The sequence below is a fragment of the Zonotrichia albicollis genome, chromosome 18 (genome assembly GCF_047830755.1).
Source record: "Zonotrichia albicollis isolate bZonAlb1 chromosome 18, bZonAlb1.hap1, whole genome shotgun sequence".
Classification (NCBI taxonomy): domain Eukaryota; kingdom Metazoa; phylum Chordata; class Aves; order Passeriformes; family Passerellidae; genus Zonotrichia; species Zonotrichia albicollis.
Window position 1 is genome coordinate 5499737 of NC_133836.1, and position 15997 is coordinate 5515733.

Below are 15997 nucleotides of genomic sequence, written 5' to 3' on the forward strand. Positions count from 1 at the left end.
GGAGTAAGTGGACTGTGAGAGGATTTCAGGAATGCCTGATGCTCTTGCTGTAGAGAAAGTTGAGTGGAAGCCACTTGTGGGTTCAGTGCTGACCACTGCCTTGGACAGCATGGTCACAACTGATAGCCAAGAAAAGCGCCCTGCTGAAATGCCCAGGTCCTATCATGTTACATTTTGTGGCAGTTTGGTTTTTTTGCAGGATGTACTTCTTTAAAACAGAAAAAAATATGCCTGAAAGGGAAAAGAAACCATATTTTAATGGAGTTTTCTACTTGTGCTGGGGAATAAACATTCTTCTCTGCATGGCAAAGCTGCAGAGGGATGGGGAAATGCTTCTGGCTTTCACCTTTTCCAAAAAAGCTGCTGTGTTCCAGCTGCAGCCAGCATAAAAAGCCCTCATGTTTTATCATGAGGCTGCAGAAACAATAGCAATGCCTAACTTTTCTTAAAAGAAACACTATTCTTTAGTTCTTAAAAAATTCCTCCCCCTATTTGTACAGTTTTGGATTGCTTATGTGGAATGGCACATTCTACTGAAGCCTTTTTCAAACAGCAGTGACACAGTGGAGTTAAGGCTTTATCCTTTTCTTTCTGGTGGAGTCTTAGTAATGCTGGGTTGGAATATTGCAGTCAAGAACCTTAAATCAGGCTTTGGTAACAGCTTGCTGTGCCAATACAGAAGAGTAAGTGGAGATAGGTTTCCTAGATCTGTCTTCTTGGATTTTGCAGATAAGTGTGTCATTCTTTACCTGGCATCAGAGGTCTTCCCCCAGTCTCCATGACCTGTGAAAAATAATAGAGCTTGATGTTGCAATTACAGCAGCCAGCTGTAATTGGATATTTGGAGGCATCCTCTGATTCCTTGGACACCTTATGCCAGGTTTGCATGGGTGATTCCTAACTCCATCCTCCTTACAGCTGTGGGTTGTTTGCTTTGTTACTGCTTTGTGCCAACCCCATTCAATAGCAGACATTTATTGTTTGCAATTCTTCCTGCTGTTAATATACTTGTTAGTCTTGACATCTCTTGCAAGTTTGGGCTCCTAATGGTTTCCTAATTCTTTGCATCTCCAAGGAATATTTCTGTATTTGTGAGTGTGCCCCTTGTTCGCTACGTCTATTTCATCCAACTTCTGGAGAGTCTAGGACCAAAATACTGGATTGTCTCTGAATCAGACACTCTGCATCCTCCAGTACTTTATGGTGAATGAAGTTGTTATTTGCTCAAATTCTGTTTGGTGACTTACTGCATTTTGGATAAAGCATGTACACTGAGTCCAATTTTTGTGTTTAATAAATCTGATTTGACAGTGGAGCTGATTACTACAGAACTCCCAGCAGAGGTGTACTAATGGTTTTTGTGCTTCCTGTAAAACACATTGTTTGGTTGCCTTAATTTCACTTGAGCCTTGTTACACTTTAGACTTTAGATCCTTCCTTTAGAAGAAGCTTCCCTGGGAAAGGGAATTGGAGGAAGGAAAGAAGACCAAGAGCTTGGAAGTGGTGGCAGGACACTGAGGGACTGGGTAACCAAAAATGTCTGAAGTCTGAACTGAGTTACCAGGCTCTGCTCCCATACACCTGGGCTAAGCCAGGAAAGGAATCTCTTCCTTTCAGCTACCAGGAGCTACACCTGGTTTAGGAGAAAGCTTTCTCTGATGATGGAGTTCCTATTCAGGTTGAGTTGTTTTTTATGTTTCTTTCTGAGCACTGCAAAACCTCATAAATTTTATTTCAAAAGCCTGTCTAGTGAAGGAATGTGAATTCATGTGGACAGAGACGAATCCATGCCAAGTGCATTCCAGGTGGGAAAGCTATATGGAGTGTTTGTTGTTTCAGGCTGTACAGCAATAAAGAGTTTAAGTCTTCACAAAAAGGCTGAATAGTCCTGCTCCTTTTTAGAGGCTGTGCACTGTAGTGTTTTGAATTTGCTTTTTACTGATAATTTTCTACCTCACAGAAAATAATTAGTTTTATTGTTGCCATTGTAGGTTGTCCATCATCTCTTTTGTTTTGTGTGTTTAAAGTAAAAGATATCTGTGATGGAGAAACACCCTGGATCCTCCCTGGGCCTGATAGATATTTTCATTTAGCGTTACTTTTTGTGTTCTGTGATTCAGTGGTTAACTCACTTGTGTTGTGACAGGAAACCATGAGAACATGGCATACACTTGCACTGGATGAGTCCTGTCATCATCAGCCCCAGTGAATGGTGTTTCAATCCATGTGGGCACCTAATCAGAAGTAACAGCAGTGTTTCAGGCTCGAATTCTTAAATTCACATGCTCTTGTTGCACTTTTAGTTGATATCTTTGGTTTGGGAAATTACAGTATATTTTATCTGTCATGATCTACAGAGATCACTACAATGTAAGCTTGTGGTATCCAAATAGAATCTACCAACTGCTTGTGGCTTGGAGGGCTGGAGTGCTTTTCTGGACAGAGAGTTTTCTGTCATTGAAGCCCATGTCTTATTTGCCTTGGTGCTGATTCTGGGGTTTTTCTCAGTCTTTAATACATGTTTGTAAAAGGAAGAGAGGAAGCTCTTTCAGGTTTATACTGATTTCCAGGGACAAAACTGCAGAGTGTGCTTGGTGAGTCTGATCCAGAGGGTCATTCACACTTGGAAGCTGGTACAGAATAACAGTATTCCTGAGGACAGTGGCAATGGAAAGAATTTTCTGTTCTTTTGGCCTTCTACCTTCTTTAGTCCTTTTTCTCTGGACTGAAGTGGGTAGAGCTGTTATTTATTCTGTGGTTGGGGAAAAAAAGACCAAAGCTTTTCTGTACACGAGACAGTGTGTAGAAAGTTCTCCTGAGCTGTTCATACAGCATTTTGTAATACTATAATGCCTTATCCTGGCAGACATAAAAAAAGGGCAAAAGGCTGAAAGTTCTCTTTTAATCATCAGGACTTTTTAGGTGATAGAGTTACAGAGCAAAGTATTCTTGATCTGTTGGTTTAATGTTTGTCTGCCCTGTAACACTAACCCCCATAAAATTGCTGCAGCTCTTTATAAAGTTATTTTAGACCTTCTGCAATGTATACAGATTTTGTAACCTTGGATAAAAGCAGGTTTCAGTTTTACCCTTTCAGGCATGTGCAGAGTGCCCCAGCATATTTCAGTGATTTTGAACTAGAAACTTCTTAGATATGGGTTATGGTTTCAAAGCTCAATTGATATACCCTATGTCAAGGGAATTACATCAAGGAAATGGTTCTCTGTTTCTTTAGATGCTTAATATTGATTAAAGCTTTGTGTTTGCTTAAAGGATCCCATGGACTCTTTGGGGGGTTGATTATGTTGGTGTATCTGCCCTGGCAGTTTAGGAGAGAGCACTCTGCCTGACTCCATCCTCTGTTTTTATGTCTGTGCTGAAGAGTTTATCCATCAGATACTGAGTTTATGGAGTGGTTCAGCTTCCAGTGATAGTACTTCCTCCAAGCTTTTTGCACTAAGTTAAATTGTTCATCCATGTGGGATGGTAGACAGCTCAGCAGTGTGACATAGTAACTCATTTAGGAAAAAAAGAAAAGGAGAAAGGTTAAATTAAGAGCCTACCTAGTACAGTGTGGCTTGTTTTTTTTTTTTTTTTCTTGGAGTGTTTTGGTGAATCTTGAAAAATAACAAGTGGTAGGAAAATCCCTGTATTGTGTCAGCTCACTGTCATGTTTCCCATATTTTACAGTAATCACCCAAGTTATTCAGAAAGTTAGGGCCCCACAAGATAATATAAATAGCACTCCATCTATTGTATCACTTGCAAAATGGAAGTCAGGGTACAAGACATGGGAGAAAAGGAGAAAAGGACAAAACGACAAGCTGGTGATGCAGAAGTGATGGTAGGATTAGGGGCCATTACATGGTGCTACTTTGCATGGATTAGTGAGGGGTGTATATATATGTAAATTATTGAGCACTATAATCTCCTCCTATTATAATCAGCTACCAGAAAGCAGAGTTGTCATAGTGTTGGTATCAGTTCGTGGTTTTCTTCAGCTAGTTTGATAAAGTTGGGATTTAAGGAAAGACACAAAACTGGATGAAGTGCAGACTTGTTTTGCACAGACCTCTGGATATATGTTAAAGCCTGGGAAACAGGCAAGGGTCTGTGAAACATCCAAGGAAAAAGAGAACAAGGAGAAGACAGTATACAGTATAAGAAGTGAGATATGTGACACTCTAGTTTATACACAAAGATATTATCCTAAGGAAGGACAGCAAATTTGGGAAAGAAAAACGATGTGTAGGAAACTCCTTGCCATAATAAAATCAGAGTAACTGCTGTAATTAGTAACTACACCAAGTGTTGGAAGGAGGAGGAACAGATTAAATATTTGAAATTAAAACAAAGACATATTGTTGCCTAGAGTAAGAAACACAAATGTCTGAAAGGAGACTGAAGTTTCTCACTTCATGATAGCCTTACCCCCCACATCATTTGGGTTCAGAAAACAATAGAGAATGCTTCACAATGGTTAGGAAGTTCCTTGTATCTTACTTTGGCTTACATGACAGGCTTGTTTCAAAGGATGACAGCCTTTTAATACTGTGCAATTATTTAAAAAAAAAAAGGTGATAATGGCTCTGAAACATGGGGTCTGGATCTTAATGATGTGTAAAGCTTTTATAAGGGACTCTGCCAAGCAGTTTGTATTATTTCTGTCAGTTTGCAAGGAAAGGTGGTTTGCAATGCCTTGGGGGGCTCTGTAGTTAAGAATTTTATATATGAGCAAAGGACTTAGGCTAACAATTAAATGTGATTTTTAGATGATTTTTTATAAGCAAGATGACAGCTTACATAAATTTGCAAAGATTTTGCACTCATGCTTCAGAAACATTCTGAATTCTTCATATATGGAACCTTACCTTTCAGTTTTTCTGGTGTATGTTAACTTAAAACAAATATACTTTAATCTGTTATTTATTATTATTTTTATTTTTGATGTCTGTATGGCTTTGAATTCTAATGATTGGCTAAAAGTTTCTTTTTGATTCTGTTTCAGATGCATCCACTTGGACTGTGTAATAGCAATGATGAGGAAGACCTGTATGAATATGGCTGGGTAGGAGTGGTGAAATTGGAACAGCCAGAGTTGGAGCCTAAGCCATGCCTCACTGTCTTAGGAAAGGTAAGGGAATAGTTTGGGGCTGCATGTAAATGTTTCTTGGAAGGATTAGCTCCTTTCTGAGAAAAATCAGCAAGAAATAAACCCATAGAAAATCCCCTTACTCCACAAAATATTCCTGTTTTGCCTGTTTTCACTCTAGGTACTTCAGGGAAAGATGCTGTCCTAATTCAGCTGATAGAGATGGTGATGGGAAGCTGAGCATTCCCTTTTTGAGTTCTCTAGAAACCTAAGAAAGATGAAAGCAAAAAATGGCTTTTTAGCAGAATCAGTATTGGAGTAGAAAGGGTGAACTGCAGCTGTGATTCTTACTTGGTCAAAGCAGTCAAAATGAAATCATCTTCCTGGTTTTCCTTAGGCACAATTTTCTGAGAATACATACATTCATTTCCTCTTTTTGGGGAAAGAGAAGCTTTCTAACCCAGAGAGATTTATTCACTTTAATCTCAGGATAGGTACCTCTAATAACAAGTGAATTTTATTGTACTGGTGAAAAAAATAAAAATTTTCATCATCCTGGAATCTTGCTATGGAATGGGGCGTCTGGAATCTTAATTTAAGTGCAAAACTTTTCTCTTTGTTTTATGGGGTGAAGTCACTAATATGCCATTACTGATATGATAAAAAAAGAAAGCAGAAAGGTGACCTTTTGTTTATGCCTTAGAATTTTTGAGTATTGATGTTATTATATGTTGGCATTTGAAGTCTAGAGGGTTTGAAAGTGTGTGAAAGAGCATAGGCCACAAATTCTACCAGTAACTGAGTAGTTGAAAACAACTGCATTACAGGGATTCATGCTAAAATCCAGCTGCCTGAATTTGGTAGGATTGTGTTGGTGACTTCAGGTTAGCAGTGGATCAAGCAGAAAATAAAACTGCAGGTTGACATTTCTTTTGTGTAAAACTTGACTCTGTACATTTATAAACAAAACTTCTAAAAACTTCACCTTTCCAAGGAAATGGGAAGCCATCTTCTTGTCTAAAAGTTGCTGCAGGTTTAACTTGTGGTACATGGGGAAAACATCTCTTTAAGAAGTGGATTCCCTTTCTATTGAAGTCAGCATAGTACAGCTTTTTTTAACTTAGAAAACTGTTTCACAGAAATTCTAGGTGTTGCTTTTTGTTCTTAGAAAGATAATCTGAGGATGAGGTCTTGTAAGGATGGGAGTTAGAGAAAATTCAGTCCTGAAAGATGCATACTGATCCATAAGCAAACTCCAGGAGTAAGCTGAATCTTGAGGCAAGGAAAGTCTGGTCAGTCCCATCTGTCAGGCTCTTGAAAATTAGGTGATGAAATAGATGTGCAAAATGGATAAGGAAAGTTAAAACATAGATACCCTGCACAAAAAAAAAGGTTAAAATTCTATACCTGGCCCACTGCTTTGTGCCCAAATCCCACCAGTCCTCTGTACTCTCCATGTCCCCAAAGCCACACCCATCTCCAGGGTAAGTTCAGCTCAGTATTTGCTGATGTTTGCTTCCTAAGGCTTGGCCTGCTGAGCAGCAGACTCTGGCTTTGCTTCAGGAGCTCTGTAGCATCTGCTTTGATGCATAATGATGGTGATGTGACATAGGGTGTGTCCAGAGAATTAGGGCAGAGAGTTCCAAATGTGTCAGTTTATGTGTAGCGATTTCAACAGGTGAGAAAAGTCTGGCCAAGGTTCTAGTCAATACTGCACTGCATTTCATTGTTCTGGATTTTTTTCTACTTATTCTTCTCTTCCTGAAATATTTGTTCCCTATTTCATGCTCTCTGCTGTAGTTTCTCCTCTCCATCTATTGCTAGCAACCCTTCTGCTCAGTTCTCACTCTGCTCAAGCTATGTCCTCATTTAAAAGGACTCTCAGAATTCCTGGAATATTGCTGAGTGTAGATAGCATCAGCAGGAGCATCAGCCCTGAGTTTCTCTCAGGTCTATCAGTTAAGTCACCCTTGTTATCTTGGCAGAGAGAATAAGTTGTGCTGTGATTGTCTGGGTCTCTGAAAAGTTCAGTTTCCATGCAGTTTGGTACACAAATTGCTATGTGAGCATTCAGTGTGGCCTGTAAACTATTTTGCCTGGGTAAATATCAAACCTGCTGCATGTGTATGTGTGTCTTCTTCTGGTTATTTTTAGGATTTGGCAGCTGACTTAAAAGAAAGTGTGAAAGGGAAAGGAATGGGGAGAGGGAGAGGAGAGGAAGGGAGGGAGGGAGAGGAGAAAAAAGAGAAGGAAAAGGAAAAAGGAAAGGAGTAGGGGAAGTAAAAGAAGGGAAAATGGGGGAGGGCTGGTCTTGAACAGGGAAAGGAATTGGATTTTTTTTCATATAGAAAAGGAGGAGGAAATCCAGAAGTGCAAACCTACAGTTTGTTCCTCATTAAGTTTGATTTAACTTGCTCCCAAGGTAGGGCATCATAGAGGTGATATTGTTGAAAGTTTGGAATATGGTGAAGCAGAATGTAGACTAGTTAAAAGCTGAAGAGGTAAATTGCATGGCACATGAATCTGCTAAGAAGTTTTGTATGGCTTTATTCTTACTGTTGGTTTTGGTTGTCAGGGGCTTTTTTCATTTAGGGGCGGTGGTTTTGTTTGGTTTTTTTAAAGTAAAACTTTGGCCTGTGTTTTTAGAAGTTCTGTTCTAGTTGTTTATCCACAGGGAGCTATACAGAATTTAATGTGTCCATTTTAATATTGATTTTGTAATTTTCATATTGATTTGTAATTAATATTGATTTTGATATTGCTCATCCTTCTTAGTCATTGCTTGTATGATGTAATGGAAATGAAAGTGTTGAAAATATGTCTCTGCTGTTAGGAGTGCCTGTGGAAACTGGGCCTTGGTTGAGGCAAGGAGTGTGTGTGGCAGCTGTGTTTTACCATTACCTTTGATCACAGTGCAGCCCTGTTTGAGGCCATGCTGCATGCAGGCAAAGCAAAGGCCTGGGTTTTACTGATCTTATGAGCTCCTGAATAGGGCTAGAAGGGGAATGACAGAGGAAGAAGAAAGCTTTTGGAAATGAAAAGGAAACCCCGTGAACCCGAGCAGCATTATTGGCTGGATTTGCCTACCAGGGAGCCGCTCAGTTTCTGCCAGGCTAATTTTGCTTCAGCTTCTCTCCCCCACACCCCCAGCCCCACCTCCCCCTCTCTCCTCCTTTCAGACTTTTTTTGTTTTTGAGGCATGGCTGTAGTAACTTGGTTCTCAGGCTGGGAACCCACTGAGCTGTTGCCATGGTCACTGGGAAGCTCTTGGTGCCATGTGCTTCAAAGGGAACCTTTCCCCTCCTGGAATTCCTGCCTTCCCTCTGCTCACAGCACAATGAGGCTCCTTCACTGCTCCAGCAGTGGCCCTATGCTGGAGGAAGGGAGAAGCAGGGTTGCCTGCAATACTGATTGCCTGCAGCAGCATCCTGGCAGGGCTGGCCAGTTGGAGCTGGGTGTTCTTTTGGGTCCCCTCCAGCCCAGACCACTCTGGGATTCTGTGATCCACTGCACCTGCACTCTCCAATATGCAGACTCCTGTTCTTCCCCCACTCCAGCAATTTTCAAAGCAAATTACATCTGTCAAGACAGTGAAATACAATTCAGCAATACCATTGTTTTTTATTTCAGTGCAGGATAGTGAGAATATGTTGAAGATTAGTTTTTAAAAGCAGCACTTCTTCCCTTTCTGCAGGATTTGAAGTCCACAAGAAGGCATTTCATTCTTCTTTCTCTCGCAGGGACTGCTCTTCTCTGTATCTATAGGATATATGTATTTGAGGATGTGCATCTGAGTATAACCTAACAAAGACAGGATGTCTCTGCTACTACAGCTTCCTGTTTTCTTCAGATGAAAGAGATCTCTAATATGAGGAAATTCCTGGCAGTTCTTCCAATATCCATTCACTTCTAAGAGCTTATTTACAAAAATTTACACAAATATTAACTACAAGAATCTCTTGTTTTACCATGCCATCATTATTATTATTATACTAGTTAGGCTGGGGCAAAAATCATCATAACTTGAAAATGCACTTAACAGTTGAACTGTGATCCCTAACCTTTTGTCTAACAACTTAGTTTAAATATAAAAATTCCTATAAGGTAATCAAATAAGAATTTATGGGGCTGTGTTGGTAGTTTAGTTCCTGAATAAAGAGAGATCTGTTCTAAGACTTGAGAAACAAGAAGGCCTGTGAGGAGTCCATTTTAATCTTTTTCTTTCAGAGTTAATAAAACTAATAAAAAAGGCAAATTAAACAAAAGCAACTTACACCTTTATATTAATAGCCTAAATTAAGCAATCAGTTATATGCTCAGGTTGGTTGCTGACAGTATAAATATACTTTTTGTTTCTTTGTAATTAATAGTTTTATATACAGTTTGGATAATTTCCTGTAGAAATGGATATTGAATTTAGGCAAATGCTCTTCTATGCTAAACTTGTTCAGAAATTAGGACTGAACTATGCCATAGATTAAGATCTAAAATTAATGAGACATGCCTAAAACCATTGGTCAATGTTTCCACAACTTTACTTGTTCAGATACTTTCAACTGGTAGTGACAGCTGCAGTAAGGTACCCTGTGCTGAGTCCTTGCTGCATGTAGGAAATATTGTCACTTCAGGAAAACTTCTCTCCATTGAAGTAGCTGATATCCTTTTTATGGTTTCTGTTCCACAATTTGGAGACCTTTTCTACCTTCTGTTTGTTAGCCTGTGCTTCTTCTGTGCAAACAGCATCCAAAAAGAATTTGTAATTCTTTTTCAGGCAGTAGTCCCAAAAATTAATGGCCAAATCTCATCAATCTGGATGAAAAGTAATAGTATGAGTGATTTTTAAGCTGGTTGGTTTATTTATTTCACCTGAAGGTGTAGAGTCCAGTGGAGGTAGGAACAAGAGGAGATAGGGTCTACCTTTTGTGATGGCTGTGTGGGCATAAATGTGTCAGACTACAGACTGAGGAAGGTTTTGTGGCAGTATAAACTTAATATTGGTTGTTTTGAACTCCCAGACATTCTGTGTTAAGAAGGAAGTTGTTATGAAGCAGAAGAAAGCTTTTTCAATAAGACCAGACTCCTTTGGCTGTGGACCAGCTGTCAGATCTATATTGCAATGTCAAGCATGCCAGAACCCTGATCAAAACAAAACCTATTGTTTTTGTCAACCCCATTGTTCTGTAATGAAATAGGAATATGAGTTTTAATGGGGAAAAATAGCATCCTGGCTAGTGTTAAGGATTCAGACCTTCTGAATCAGTCATGTTCTTTAAGAGTCTTCATTTACTTCACATGAAATTTTTTAATTTCCAAGGTTTGTTGTCTTAGCACTACCTAAAATTAGGGATTAATGTGAAAAAACATGGTATATATAACTGTAATCCCTGCCATGTTTGTGTTTGTCTTTACTGTGTTCTAAAGAATGTATTGAGAAAATTATAATTTTCCCAAAGCACCAAAGAACATCATAAGTACTGTAATATTATAATGATTGTTTCTTGTTATTCCCCACTTCAGCATCATTTATAATCTCCAGGACAAGTGAAATGTTAAAATGCATTTTGAAAAACCATAACACATATTTTAAAATGACATCTGAAGTGATACTGTTATTTGTGAAGTAGTTTTGATGTCATTTATGTTTTGACATTAATTTTTCTTACTTCACCAGTGCTGGCAGTGTGATCAGACCTCTGTACCATATAGACACAGTGATTGCTAGAGTTCTAACAAAACTCCAGCATAGATGAGATCAGAAGAGGGATAATGGTTTTTCTGGAAGGAGATGGCTTTTCTTAATGGCACACAGAAAAAGACAAGAAGAAGAAAAAAAAATGAGCTTTTTTTGCCAAAAGCTCAGCGTATTTCTGCTTCCCATCTCCTTGCCTGTTCACCCCCCACAGGCCATACTCCAGCAACAAGGCTATTTTAACAGATGAAGAAGGGTGTTTGAATGGGAAAGAAAAAAGGAAGAAAGGCTGCATCTAAGAGTGTTAGAGCATGTGGCCACTGCATGAAACAGCAGTGTCATCATTAGAACTGAATTCTTGAGTTTATAAGTACCTTTGTCATGTATCCCCTCTTTAAATCCTCTCCTTCCATCTCTGCTTTCCACTGTAATTTCTGCAGTCCCTTTGAGGAGAGAAGGGAGAGATTGAGCACAGGAAACAGAACTGACAGGCAAGCCAGCTGAAATGTGGGGAGAGGAAAGGTTTGTGCATGGATTGTATGGTGAAAGATGCAGAAGGAAAGAAAAGAACTGGATCAAAGCCAAAGAGGAGAGAGCTCAAAGGAAGGGCCAAACAAGGGCTGAATCAGGTTATGCAGTTCAGAAGAAGTAGCTCTGTCAGGTTTTCATTCATGGCTAGTGCTGAGCTCTTTCCATTGGTGCCAGCAATCTGCTACTGTATTATTTGACTAACTTTCTTTCCATGTTGCCTGCACAGTTAGGAAAAGCATCAGCTATTCATGAACAAAGCCCTCTCTCGTGTTTCTCCCTCTGGGCACTCCTGAGATTTGCCATTGTTGGATTGATTACTTTAAATAAAAGTCCACTTTTAGAGTTGAGTCCTTAGCAGTCCCCAGCACCATCTTCACTCCTTTCTAACCAACTGTGGAGCACAGCTGCCTCTCCCTTAAGCTAAAGAAGCAGCTGTTGTTGCATTACATGTGTTACTGGAGTTCAGCTCAGTCAGACCTCCCAGTGAAACTAATGGAAGTCAAAGGGCTGAGTAAAGACTGAGGCACAATTATTTAAGGCATGCTGTACTTACAAATCATCATCACAATAATATATAAATGCTTCATGTCTTTTAACTTTCTGGACCCTCATTATTTTATGTGCCTTGGAAGCCTTTCAAACATTGAGAGTTGTTTTTGTTTTACATGCAGAACCTGCCTATTTGTCTAACAGGAGAAATAGAAAAGTGAGAGAGCAAGTAAGTGCTGCTGTGTTGCAGTATAGAAATGAGTACAAAAGAAGCCTGGCGAGCAGAATCAGATAAATGGACCAGAAAGTGAAGAAAATAAGGAGCAGATATGGAGGCAGGGAATGGAATTATTTAGGACTTCACAGATGAGTGACATGCCTAATTTTGGTGCACTAGGAGACAGAAGGCTTTGAAAGAAATTGGAGAACTTCGGAATGTAACCAGAGCTGCATCAGAGGGACTCCAATATTCAGAATAAAAATTGGGCAGATACAACTGACAGTGGTAAAAACCTGGATCCTGAAAAATCACAGACATAAAGTGGGAATGTTTTGTAATGATTTTCACAAGACTGAAAGGAAGGAAAGAGAAAAAAAATTACACAAATTGTGCTTCATATCCTACTGCTTTGAGATAATTTGCCAGAACATGTTTTTCTGCTCTAAACTTTTTATCTTTTTGATGACCAGGTGATATCTAGAGGTGCGGTTTTGGATAACATGATGATTTAACATTTGTACTGAGTTCAAGGAAATGACTCCAAATGAAACAAGTGATCATACTGTGAACACAAAATGAGGAGGAAGTGCTTTTTAGTCAGTGTAGGGAGTACTGACTGAGCTACTTAAAATTCTAGTAGGTTAGGTTTTGAACATTTGAGTTGGACATATTTGTGACATGAATTAGGTTGTACAGATTAATTATACATTATTAGTATTTGCATTGCTGTGGCCTTAGAACTGTTCAGTAGGGATATAAAACTCTCATAGAGACTACTAAAAATATCACAAGAATGTATGTATTCTAGTGCAATAATTTCTCCATTCTTGGCCCACTGTTGGTTTGTTCAATTGGTAAGCCAAGAGAACAGATATGTAATTTTTCAAAATGCTCAAATAACTTGGTCCCTTTGGGACAGGAAGATGGACCTTAGCCCTGAGGATGCAAATAGTGAGCTTTTAAATGGATATGGGGGGGAGGAAGCATTTGCAAAGAGCACAGAATCCATAGATTGAGGTCCATGGATGGTGTTGAAACTCCCAGAGGGTCGCTTCAGCTGAGTGTAAGGGTCTAATGAGCCAGTCTGACTGTTTATGGGCTGTGGTTAACCTCTTGCAAGTTAGGATTTCCTGTCGCCAGCAATGAGCTGTGACCGCCAGCACCACAGTGTTAATGATGAGGTAGGGGCTGATGAATGGCTGGACTCCAGACAGCAGCCTTCACTGGCAAAGAATCAAGTGGCTAGAGGGAGAAAAACATTGAAGTCTACAAGGGAAATAATGCAATCTCCAGAACCTATAATTCCCATGTTTAAAAAAAGAAAGGGATAAAGAAACTGGCGACAAATTCAAAACAAGTGAAGCTTTTATCTCTGCATTCTGAATAGAAGATTGTTCTTCAGCAAAACTGGCTGTAAAAGCCAGGCCAGTTAAAACAATATGCAGGCTGCTTGCCTCCAAGTAACCAGAAATTGTTGGCTCAGAGTAGCCTGTTCTGAGGAGCCAACCTGCTGGGAGACGTTATCCAAGCAACGGCTTGAATGTAATTCCTCCCGCTGTGGAATGGCTCTTTGGCAAATGAAGACCCTAATTAGAGATGGAAGGGTTTCTATTTTGTTTTTCTTTAATCCTTGCCCCGAGGCCTCTGCAATACAGCCATGTCTCTGCTTGCGTGGAGAGAAGTTTCCAGTTTCCCTTTGTAACAAAAATCCTCCACCTTTTTAATTTTTGTTTTCCCTTTCTTTTTATCTTTTTTTTTTTCATTTTTAAATTTTTTTTTTTACAAAGTCAACAAACTAACTACAAGGGCCCACCACAGTCTGGGACCTTGAAGCTAAACTAATCCAAAACCAAGGATAACTGTTTGAAAGAACGGCCATATCATCTTGTATTAACCAGCCATGAACATGGAAAGTTGCTAGCTAAACTGGAATACTGGCCCACCATGCAGATTTTTACTATTCAACTTATTACCCAAACTGATTCTAGTAGTAGAGAGGAAGGATCTCACAGAATCAGCAGTATCCAACTGGATTCCAAGGGAATCCCACATGATTTTTTTTGTCCATTCAGAAAGATTGAAGTACTTCAGTAGGGCTTACATGCCTTTCTGTGGTCTTGGATATAGATGCTCATCCCTGCCAAAGAGGACAGAACCTCCAGGGCAGTGGACTGCAGCACTTTGGTATGTGTGGAAGTGAAAATACCTTTGCTTCTTCTCAACTCACCTTGGTATATATCATGTCTATCTGAACATACTGTTAGGGATTGCATGCAGGCACTTAATAACCCTGCCAAGAGCAATGCATTTTCTGTCACTACTGAGATATGGATTTATTGTTTCATCATCTCAGATTATTGTGTTATCTCTAAAATGTCCTTGTTCACAGTAGATACCAACCTATTGATGAAGGTCAGCTTCCTGAGGGTGAGGCTAAGCAAGACAGATGATACTGAGCATTCCCCATTACACTGGCTGGGGTTAGGTGGAATTTTTAGTAACAGTTTTTCAAAGTTTTGCCACTTCGCATTCTAAATACAAGACAATTCTTATCATTCCTTGTTTTCTCTTTTGATGTACATAAATAGCCATTTATAATTCTAAAGTTAGAGCACATGCCTATAGGAGGAGCTTCAGTACATTCTTTTTAAACAGCTTGGGTACTGCAGGGATGCCTTTTTATAGTGGTCTGCATTAATAGTTTCTTTAATTTACAGCTCCTCCAATGCTCTCTTATATCTCTGTTTTTTATTCTCTCAGCACCACAACATGCTCGCATGTATGTTTACATAATTATCTTAGGTCTAGTTTGTTATTTCTATCCATCTCCTTTCAGTACACCCTCAGTGAAAAGGTTTAAGAATTATCTGGATTTGCTGTTTTGGTATTTTATAGCATATGATATAGTACATAATTCCTAAAATACCCTCATCCTGTGACCATTATATTTCAAAGGTAACTGCATATAGAAGTTCTGGGAAAAGCTTGAAGGGTTAACCATCAATTGTGAATGCAGCCACCCATTTCTTGCTGAGTGTGCTAGGTTCTCTGTGAATATGTAATCTAGTTCAAGACCCCATCCCCTCCTTTGATCTCTGCCAGTGCTCACCCTTCTCTCTGTGCCTTGTCATAGCAACAAGGCTGCTGGGCTGCAGCCTGGTGATAGCAGAGCTCAGCCTTTGGGACTGAGTCCCATGACTCTGAAATGGATCTTAAGAGATGTGCAGCCAGCAGGCTTTGCTGTGTTCAGGATTAAAGAAATCTCCTTTCTTACTGTTTTTACTCGGTCTAGACTCAAAACTGATAACAGTGTTTCTCCCTAACCCCAGAAAAGAGAGACACTTTAGTTTTCTTGTTCTTCATTTTAACCATCTGAGAGCCTCTCAGTACTGAGTGGTATGGATCATACTGGTGTGTATATATATATATTGTTGATATGATTAAGTCTGGCATGAAGTGATAGTTTTTTCAAAACTGCTTTTTAAGGTTCCTTTTTTTTGTATTTACCAAAATATACATTGGTTTTAAATTGTGATGATGCTTTTAAATTTTAAAATGCCACTTCACACTTTCTATACCTCTTAATTGGTAAGCAACTGTTGTAATGCTGTGTAATGTAGGGCATGTGTATAAATCATATCTTAAGGTGCCAGAGAATTTGAGTATTCCAGTCAGGAAAGAGTTTTATGCTGCTGTGATACATGGAGATTTGACTGTCTGGTTTTGATACTCTGTTTTCAGACAGAAATATTCAGACAGCAGTTTCATTATCTCAGAAAAGGTTTGAAATGGCATCCTGTTTATGCTTGGTTTAACTGAGTTTCTGGAATTACCAGGGAATTGTACATTAACAGGTCTGAAGCATCAGTTGGTTAATTTGTAACTTGTGCTGTTTGCAAAGTAGATGGCTGTCCTTTTCTCCTTCCTCCTCTGCCCTGCAGAATTGGCCTGTGGCCTGGCTTGCTAGCTCCAGTGT

General features: G+C 39.4%; 1 protein-coding gene across 8 annotated transcripts in view; it reads left to right on the top strand.

Moving 5' to 3' along the window:
- Nucleotides 1-15997, top strand: part of ZNRF3 (zinc and ring finger 3) — a 72690-nt gene that overhangs the window by 30632 nt on the left and 26061 nt on the right. For all 8 annotated transcript variants that reach the window (XR_012583108.1, XR_012583109.1, XR_012583113.1 and 5 more), the window contains exon 2: nucleotides 5009-5134. Coding sequence is in view for 1 of the 8 variants with exons in the window: in XM_005488939.4 (XP_005488996.4) it covers nucleotides 5009-5134 (126 nt within the window). In the remaining 7 variants the exon portion in view is untranslated. The remainder of the gene's footprint in view (nucleotides 1-5008; nucleotides 5135-15997) is intronic.